This window comes from Triticum dicoccoides, chromosome 3A (assembly GCF_002162155.2).
Source record: "Triticum dicoccoides isolate Atlit2015 ecotype Zavitan chromosome 3A, WEW_v2.0, whole genome shotgun sequence".
Classification (NCBI taxonomy): Eukaryota; Viridiplantae; Streptophyta; class Magnoliopsida; order Poales; family Poaceae; genus Triticum; species Triticum dicoccoides.
In genome coordinates this window covers 104,043,439-104,052,514 of record NC_041384.1, presented here as the reverse complement: position 1 = coordinate 104,052,514, position 9,076 = coordinate 104,043,439, and the positions used below count along the sequence as shown (strand labels likewise).

General features: G+C 53.8%; 2 protein-coding genes across 2 annotated transcripts; one reads left to right on the top strand and one right to left on the bottom strand.

Moving 5' to 3' along the window:
• The first annotated feature begins 373 nt into the window (after positions 1-373).
• LOC119267388 (ABC transporter C family member 3-like) lies at positions 374-6,299 on the top strand. The gene is made up of 10 exons (XM_037548770.1): positions 374-2,773; positions 2,847-2,933; positions 3,018-3,647; positions 3,733-3,897; positions 3,982-4,276; positions 4,380-4,594; positions 4,809-5,114; positions 5,221-5,284; positions 5,456-5,695; positions 5,810-6,299. Exons 1-10 carry the CDS (start codon positions 389-391, stop codon positions 5,911-5,913), a joined length of 4,491 nt encoding a protein of 1,496 aa, XP_037404667.1. The 5' UTR covers positions 374-388; the 3' UTR covers positions 5,914-6,299.
• Positions 6,300-6,858: 559 nt separating this feature from the next.
• On the bottom strand, positions 6,859-8,235 carry LOC119267389 (transcription factor HY5-like). The gene is made up of 3 exons (XM_037548771.1): positions 7,815-8,235; positions 7,350-7,681; positions 6,859-7,256 (listed from the first exon to the last, which is right to left on the bottom strand). The coding sequence occupies exons 1-3, from the start codon at positions 7,921-7,923 to the stop codon at positions 7,161-7,163; spliced, it is 537 nt and encodes a 178-aa protein (XP_037404668.1). The 5' UTR covers positions 7,924-8,235; the 3' UTR covers positions 6,859-7,160.
• Between the last annotated feature and the right edge of the window lie 841 nt (positions 8,236-9,076).

Below are 9,076 nucleotides of genomic sequence, written 5' to 3'. Positions count from 1 at the left end.
GGCCGGGATTCTGCAGCTCATTTATCTCGACTGCCGCCCCGCCAGTCGTCACCGCTTGTTCCGATCGCCCGGGGGCACCGCCACCACCAAAACCCCAATTTTGATTCACTCACCTCTCCCCCCTCCGCTCTCCGGCGATCCTCCATCCTTGGCTCCCCTCCGGCGCGGCCGCGGCGGGACGTGGGTGGGTGGGGACGCGGGGGGTGGTGGGGTGGGGTGGGGTGGGCTGGAGGGAGGTGTCTTGGACCCCAAGGACCCGCGCCGCGCCGCAGCCGCAGCCGCCCCGTCGCCGTCACGACTCTTCCCCGCGCACGTGTCGCCGCCCGGCCCCCTATATAACCCCCGCCCGCCCGCTCCGGCGCTCCACTCACCCAGCCTGCGCCCGTCCATGCCCACCGCGGCGTCGTCGTCGTCGTCGCCTTTCGCGGCAGCGATGGCGGAGCCGGCCGCCCTCCCCGTCTTCCTGCGGCCGCTTCTCCTCCACGGCCTCGGCGCCGGGGCCCACCTCCTGCTCGCACTCGCCGTCGCGGCCCGCCTCCTCTTCGCCGCCGCCCCCCGCGGCAAGGAATCAGCCGCTGCGGCGAGAGGCGGCCGCGCCGGGTTCCGGTGGGGCCTGTTCGCGGTGCGCGCCACGTGGGCTCTGGCGGCGTCCGAGGTCTTCCTCGGCGCGTACTCGCTCGTCTCGTGGTACCTCGACAACAGCGGGGCCGGGTGGGGGGCGCCCGACGCGGTGGCCGACCAGGCGGACGCCGCGGCGCGCGCGGTGGCGTGGCTGCTGCTCGCGGCCTACCTGCAGCTCCAGTACCGGAGCCACGGGGAGGAGCGGTTCGCCGCGCCGCTCAAGCTCTGGTGGGCGCTCTTTCTGCTCCTCTCCGTGCTCGCCCTCGCCGTCCACGCCGCGACGAGCCTCTGCTACGGGGTCCCCGTGCCCGCGCTTCCGTGGGCGCGCGACGCCGTTGAGGTCCTCGCAGCCGTGGCGCTACTCGTCGCCGGGTTCTCGGCCAAGACGACGGGCGGCTCTGCTTCCGAGGAGCCTCTGCTCAACGGCGCGAGCGAGAGCCGCGGCGACGACACCGTCGACGCTTCCCTCTTCACGAGCGCCGGCTTCCTCAGCGTCCTCACCTTCTCCTGGATGGGGCCCCTGCTCGCCGTCGGCTACAAGAAGGCCCTCGGCCTCGACGACGTCCCGGACCTTGATCATGCCGACAGCGTGGCCGGCCTGCTCCCCTCGTTCAAGACGAACCTGGAGGCGCAAGCCGGCGACGGCTCTGGCCCCAAGTTCACCGCGTTCAAGCTCACCAAGGCCCTTGTGCGCACCGTGTGGTGGCACATCGCGGTGACCGCGCTCTACGCGCTCATCTACAACCTGGCCACCTACGTTGGCCCGTACCTCATAGACTCCCTGGTGCAGTACCTCAACGGCGACGAGAGGTACGCCAGCAAGGGGAAGCTACTTGTTGTCACCTTCATCGTAGCCAAGGTGTTTGAGTGCTTGTCACAACGGCACTGGTTCTTCCGGCTGCAGCAAGCCGGGATACGTGCTCGCTCCGCGCTCGTCTCCGTCGTGTACCAGAAAGGGCTCTCTCTGTCCAGCACCTCCAGACAGAGCCGCACGAGCGGCGAGATGATCAACATCATCAGCGTGGACGCCGACCGAGTCGGCCTCTTCTCATGGTACATGCACGATCTCTGGTTGGTACCACTCCAAGTAGGCATGGCATTGTTCATCTTGTACTCCACCCTGGGGGTAGCGTCGCTTGCGGCGCTCGGTGCCACCATTGTGGTCATGCTTGCAAATGTGCCTCCCATGAAAATGCAGGAGAAGTTCCAGCAGAAGCTCATGGACTGCAAGGATGTCAGGATGAAGGCGACATCTGAGATCCTGCGCAACATGAGAATTCTTAAACTGCAGGGGTGGGAGATGAAGTTCTTGTCCAAGATCATTGACCTCAGGACGACAGAGACAAGCTGGCTCAAGAAGTACCTTTACACATCGACCGCGGCCACCTTCGTGTTCTGGGGTGCCCCGACCTTTGTCGCTGTGGTAACCTTCGGAGCTTGCATGCTCTTAGGGATACCATTGGAGTCAGGGAAGGTGCTGTCTGCATTGGCCACGTTCCGGGTGCTTCAAGAACCAATATACAACCTTCCTGACACAATCTCGATGATGATTCAGACCAAGGTGTCTCTTGACAGGATAGCATCTTTCCTATGCCTTGAGGAGTTGCCGACGGATGCTGTGGAGAGGCTACCAAGTGGTAGCTCCAATGTTGCAATTGAGGTCAGCAATGGGTGCTTCTCCTGGGACGGCTCACCTGAGCTGCCAACGCTGAAGGACCTGAACTTTCAAGCTCAGCAAGGCATGCGTGTTGCAGTCTGTGGGACGGTCGGCTCTGGAAAATCAAGCTTGCTCTCTTGCATTCTTGGTGAGGTGCCAAAGCTATCAGGAGAGGTCAAGACTTGTGGAACAATGGCATATGTCAGCCAGACGGCATGGATACAGAGCGGCAAAATTCAGGACAACATACTGTTCGGCAAGGAGATGGACAGTGAGAAATATGACAGGGTTCTTGAGTGGTGTTCGCTGAAGAAAGACTTGGAGATCTTGCCATTCGGTGACAAGACAGTCATTGGAGAGCGAGGCATAAATCTTAGTGGCGGACAGAAGCAAAGGATTCAGATAGCCCGAGCTTTGTATCAGGACGCCGACATCTATTTGTTTGATGATCCGTTCAGCGCAGTCGATGCCCATACAGGATCCCACCTTTTCAAGGTATAATAAATTTTTTTTGTTCAATATAGGAGTTTGAGAACATGTTGCTTATTAAGGTTTCTTCCATTTGCAGGAATGCTTGCTTGGGGCTTTGGCTTCAAAAACAGTGGTTTATGTCACTCACCAGATTGAATTCCTGCCTTCAGCTGATCTTATTCTGGTGAGAATTTCACTGGAAAATGTTTCATGTAAATTTTATTGCCATAAATTGTTCGGTTCTCCTTATAAGATAATTTTAATGTAGGTAATGAAGGGTGGGAGGATAGCACAAGCAGGCAAATACAACGATATACTTGGTTCAGGGGAAGAGCTAATGGAACTGGTTGGTGCTCACCAAGATGCTCTCACAGCATTGGACGTGATTGATGTTGCTAATGGAGGCAGTGAAACGATCTCTTTAAGCCTATCCAGGTCATTGTCATCATCTGAAGAGAAAGATAAACAAAATGGCAAAGACGACGGTGACAAGGTTCAGAGTGGGCAGCTGGTGCAGGAAGAAGAAAGGGAAAAGGGCAGGGTGGGGTTCTGGGTCTACTGGAAGTACCTCACATTGGCTTACGGCGGAGCTCTCGTACCATTCGTGTTGATAGCACAGCTACTTTTCCAAGTACTTCAGATTGCTAGCAATTACTGGATGGCTTGGGCTTCTCCTGTGTCGAAAGACGCCAAGCCTCCAGTGAGCACGTCGACACTGATCTATGTCTTTGTGGCATTGGCTGTTGCAAGTTCGCTGTGCATCCTCATAAGGGCACTGTTTCTTGTGACAGCTGCATACAAAACAGCAACTCTGTTGTTCAACAAGATGCATATGGCCATATTCAGAGCTCCTATGTCTTTCTTCGATTCCACTCCAAGTGGGCGCATCTTGAATAGAGTAAGTCATCTGCATCTCCTCAGATTTCCTGGAAAGTTTGATTTGTTTACTTCGATTATCGCTCACTCAAGATTGAACTGTTTAGGCTTCAACTGATCAAAGCGAAGTGGATACAAACATCGCTTACCAGATGGGTTCTGTTGCGTTTTCCATCATACAACTAGTTGGAATTATTGCGGTGATGTCTCAGGTAGCATGGCAGGTGTTTCTTGTGTTCGTTCCTGTGATCATTATCTGCTTCTACTACCAGGTAATTTAATCTATTTAATATTTACTATTCTTCATGTTTTTTTAACTGCAAGATCAGCACCTTATTACATCTATCATCTTGCAGCGCTACTACATTGAGACGGCCAGAGAGCTGCAAAGGCTGGTAGGGGTTTGCAAAGCTCCTATCATACAACATTTTGCTGAATCAATTACTGGATCAACCACCATCAGAAGTTTTGGCAAAGAAAATCAGTTTGTATCAACTAATAGCCATCTAATGGATGCCTACTCTCGACCGAAATTCTACAATGCTGCAGCAATGGAGTGGCTTTGTTTCCGCTTGGATACACTGTCGTCCTTTACATTTGCATTCGCTTTGGTATTTCTTATCAGTCTACCAACTGGTATCATCGATCCAGGTTAGAATGTTACTAGTTCGGAACAATATTTATACCGAGTAATGGTAGAAGATTAGACGTGACTTGATATGGGCTTGCAACTAAATCTACATCCTGCTTTCAGGTATTGCTGGTCTCGCGGTCACATATGGGCTTAACTTGAACATGCTGCAAGCATGGGTTGTGTGGAGCATGTGCAATTTGGAGAACAAGATCATATCAGTAGAAAGAATTCTGCAATACATAAGCATTCCTGAAGAACCCCCACTTACAATGTCAGAAGATAAGTTGCCCCATAACTGGCCGTCAGAGGGAGAAATTCAGCTTTGTGACGTCCATGTAAGTACTCTTTCCTTTTTTCCTCCAGTTTAATTATGTTCTCCTTTCCTTTTACCGTGTTGTTGTGCATAAATTTCATATTTTTGCCATTGCAAGTGGACTATTATAAATCCAGTCTGATGAGAAACGAATTGCAGATTCAGCTTTTTATCAAATGAGAGATAACCAATTTATTCTAGATAGTGCTGGTCCTTAACTTGTCAAATTTCTGCAGGTGAGATATGCTCCACAACTACCATTTGTTCTGAAGGGCCTTAACGTCACTTTTCCTGGAGGCATGAAGACCGGTATTGTTGGAAGAACAGGCAGTGGTAAATCAACACTCATACAGGCCCTTTTCCGAATTGTCGAGCCTACTGTCGGTCAGATACTGGTAGATGGTGTTGACATCTGCACCATCGGGCTGCACGATCTGAGATCTAGACTTAGCATCATTCCACAAGATCCAACGATGTTTGAGGGAACTGTGAGGAGCAACCTTGACCCTCTTAACGAGTACAATGACGATCAAATCTGGGAGGTAGTTTCGCCTTCACATGCTTCATTTCTTGTCAGTCGTCAAATACTTCCAAAATAGTCGAGAACCTCTTGGAAAGTTGCAGTCTGAATCTTTTGCTCCATTTCAGGCCTTGGATAACTGTCAGCTGGGAGATGAGGTCAGGAAGAAGGAGCTGAAACTCGACTCGCCAGGTCTGATATCTGATATGTTTATTTTCAGTCATGCAGTTGAAAGTCTGAAACTCAGTTTGCTCACCGTTCGCACATTTCCCAATACCAGCTCTTCTCTTCCAAGATTTGAAAATTATATAACACGTGCCACTGCTTCTGTAAACTGAAAATTCATGCTATTTTCCCTTGCAGTGATCGAGAACGGAGAGAACTGGAGCGTGGGCCAGCGCCAGCTAGTCTGTCTCGGAAGAGTGATTCTGAAACGGACCAAGATACTGGTTCTGGACGAAGCCACTGCCTCAGTGGATACCGCGACAGACAACATGATCCAGAAAACGCTGCGTGAGAACTTCTCGGAGGCGACGGTCATCACGATTGCGCATCGAATCACCTCGGTCCTCGACAGCGACATGGTTCTGCTCCTCGACAACGGTCAGCAATCACACCATTAAAACAAATCACGATCGCGCCTCGCTAATTCTTCTGCTAATCCCATGTGCTTGGCACATCTGTTGGTCTGATAAACCCCGTGCCAATCTTATGCAGGTGTGGCCGTGGAGCATGACACGCCGGCCAAGCTGCTGGAGAACAAGTCGTCCCTGTTCTCAAAGCTTGTGGCAGAGTACACGATGAGGGCGACGCATACATAGCCTACGAGTGGATCCTCCAGCCGTTCTTCCACGCCGTTGAGGCTTCCTGAGCGAGTCTTGGCCGTCGATAATGCCGAAAAATTACTGGTAGTAGATGTGATGTGAAGTGCTCCCGGATCGGATCTACCACGGTGTTGGTGCTGCTGATGCTCGCACGGTAACTTTACATGTTCTGAAGGAAAAGGCTGAGAAGGTGGTCAAGAGTCTCGGTTAAAGTTTAGTGTTTGAAGAAAGTAGTTCGTTAAGGATCATGTAGAAAGAACTGAACCCTGGTAGTAGTCGCTCGCTTTACGGCGGACCATACACGCCGGAAAAGTTTTGGGGCTTAGTAATTTGATGTACTGTGTGATACCCGGATGAATAAATGAAGTGGGTCAGCTTAGCACTGTTGTATCAGGGCCCCCTCCCTGACTGTTCCTATTGACACCGTGGGTCTGTGTTGGGTTGGGTACAAGAATGCCAAGCATGAACAGCCGTTGCATCTTCTTGTAAACTCTCTCATATTTTCGCCCTCTGCATATTTCAAGTCAAATTCCTCTACAATACCTCCTCATTGTGCAGCTTATTCATCAGGTGCTTGCAAGTCATGTAGCTCCTCGGCTGTTCTGAATTCAGAGGTGAATTCGCCAGTAACTGCTTGCATTTTCAGGGCAGCTGTTCTTTGACTAAGCACAGGGAGCGCCTTTGGCTGATTCTTTTTTCCTTGTGGCCTTGTGACATGTACAAACACGAAAATCTAGGCAAATAATAGAAACGCTGTTGCCTCCCATCATCAGCGAGACGCTGATCCTCGAAGCCGCTGTGCCTCCTCCCGGTTTACACTTATAAGGAGAGATTTCACTTGGGCCATCGGATTTGAACTGAAATTCATCTTTTGAAGCTCTTTCCCTGCGCAGCTTCAGCGACCAGCTTTGCGAAGAGGCCAAATTGCAACGGTGGAGAAGAGAAGAGAAGAGAGCAGCACAGTACAATACACAACCAATGTTCACATAGATCAACATTCCTAACAACAAGCTACAATGGACAGGGCACACACAACAGTGGCAGTGAGACATCAAAAGCGGGCGGGCGACCGAGCAACCGTGGAGAAGAGAAGAGAAGAGAAGGGTGAAAAAGAAGAAGAAGACAAGCCAAGCGTCAAACTGCGGCGGCAAACAACAACAGCAGTGTCCTAACAATGGTCAGATGAGCAGACGTCCGGTGGTTCCTAGCAACAACCATCGTCGCAGCAGAGCAGAGAAGCTCTGCTAGCCCTTGCCGAAGTGGTGGTGCTTCTTGCCGCCGTCTCCCCCCTTGCCGCCGCTCGGCTTCTTCCCGGCGTGCGCCGTCGTGTTCTTCAGTATCTGCACACACACGCGCATGCAAGATTCAGTATCGCCATGGCCAGTGACAAGAAAGACAATTCTGCTGGGAGGATCTAGGCTAAGGTATGGTACCTGGCGGAGCGTGTTGTTCTCGTTCTGGAGGGTGGAGACCTTCTGCTCCAGCTCGGCATTGCGGAGCTCGAGGTCCTTGGCCTTCGCCTCCAGCTCCGTCATGTAGGCCTTCTTCCGCTCGCGGGCCTGCTGCGCCGACACGCGGTTCCGCAGCAGCCGCTTCAGCCGGTTCTGCTCCTTGTCCCCGGCGGCGCGCCCGCGCTTCTTCCCCGCCGGGGCCTGCCCACCCCCGGCCGCCGCCAGCTGCAGCTGCTTGCCGTCCCCCGCGCCCGACGACGCCGACCCGCCGCCCATCTCCGGCACCCGCCGTATCTCCTCGTCGCTCTCCGCGCCTGCCACCACATCACACACATAGGTACACATGCGTCGTCAGCGTCTCCACTCTCGAGCTGAGCTGCCGGATTCAGTCAGCGAGCGAGCAAAAGAGCGGCGGGGTGGGCGGGGAGACGGAGAGACGGTGGGTACCTCCTTTCTTGAGGTTGTTGGGGCCGGAGCTGGAGGAGCGGTCGCTGCTGGACGGCAGCGAGCTGGTGGTGCTCGTCTTGGCCTGCTGCTCCTGCTCTTGCGCCGCCATCTCGCCTCCCCGCGTCTTCAAGCTCCAAGAACCGAGGCGGATCGAGCTAGATCTCCCTGAATCTCCCGCCGCCCCACCACCACTCCACCGCCGCCGCTCCGACGAAAAGAAACACAAATCTTGACACTGCCGAGAACAAAGGGAGAAGAAAAAAACGAGAAGGCGGAGAGAGAAGGGGGCCGGGGCAGATGCAGATCGGACGAGGGAGGGAGGGACAGAGCAACGGGAAGTCGGGAAGCGGGAGGAGAGAGAAAGGGAGGGAGGCCGCGTCCGCGTGCGGGGGTGAGAGAAGAAATGGCGAGGAGTCCGGCCGGGTCGGGCCGGGTCGGTGGGGGGGGGTTTGGATGAGGCGCGATCCCCGCCGTGCACGGCACGCCCATCGGACGGCGGCGGCGCGGGCAGCGTGGCGCGGCGCGGCGCCATAAACGCGCCCGCCGCATCTGACGGTGCCCGCCGAGGGTGCGTGGCCGCGCGCCCGTCCATCCGATTATCCCCACGCCAACCTTCCTTTTCTTTTTGCCGTTCGAGCGAGACAAAACCAACACGTGACAAATCCCGAGCAGCTTTGCCACAGGATCCGAAAGGTGTTGGACACGTTTCTCTCCGCTGCACTGCATATATTCGCATAACGTACGTGCCGCGTGGAAATGATGCTACTTGCGCTTTGTGGGCTCGGCCTAACCTGCTTTTCTCATCACCGTGTGAATCCCACATATGACGTGACAAAGAAAGAAAATGAGTAGATTGTCAAAAAAAAAAAAACGAGTTCGGTGTCATTTTTACCATCCTTTGTGGAACGCGTGCGTGTGGGTGTTTGATTTGTTTACGGAGATGAACGGATATTTCGAGATCAAAATCATGAATTTGGCACATATGTCGCGAGCGATATCAATTCCTCGGAGGGGTACGCGTATGGTGGCAATAACACGTAAACGTGGTATTTCTCAGAAAGTGGGTGGGGTTTGGGGAAGCTTGCCGAAGATCATGTCGTTCCTCGACTTCCAGATAACCCTAAAGAGCGGTAGCGGTGGGGATGATACCATGACCTAGCGAAGATGATGTCGACGTCGTAGCAAACGCTATTGAAGATCATGTCGTTCCTCGACTTCTGGATAACCCAACACAGCGGTAGCGGTGGGGTGATGCCATGACC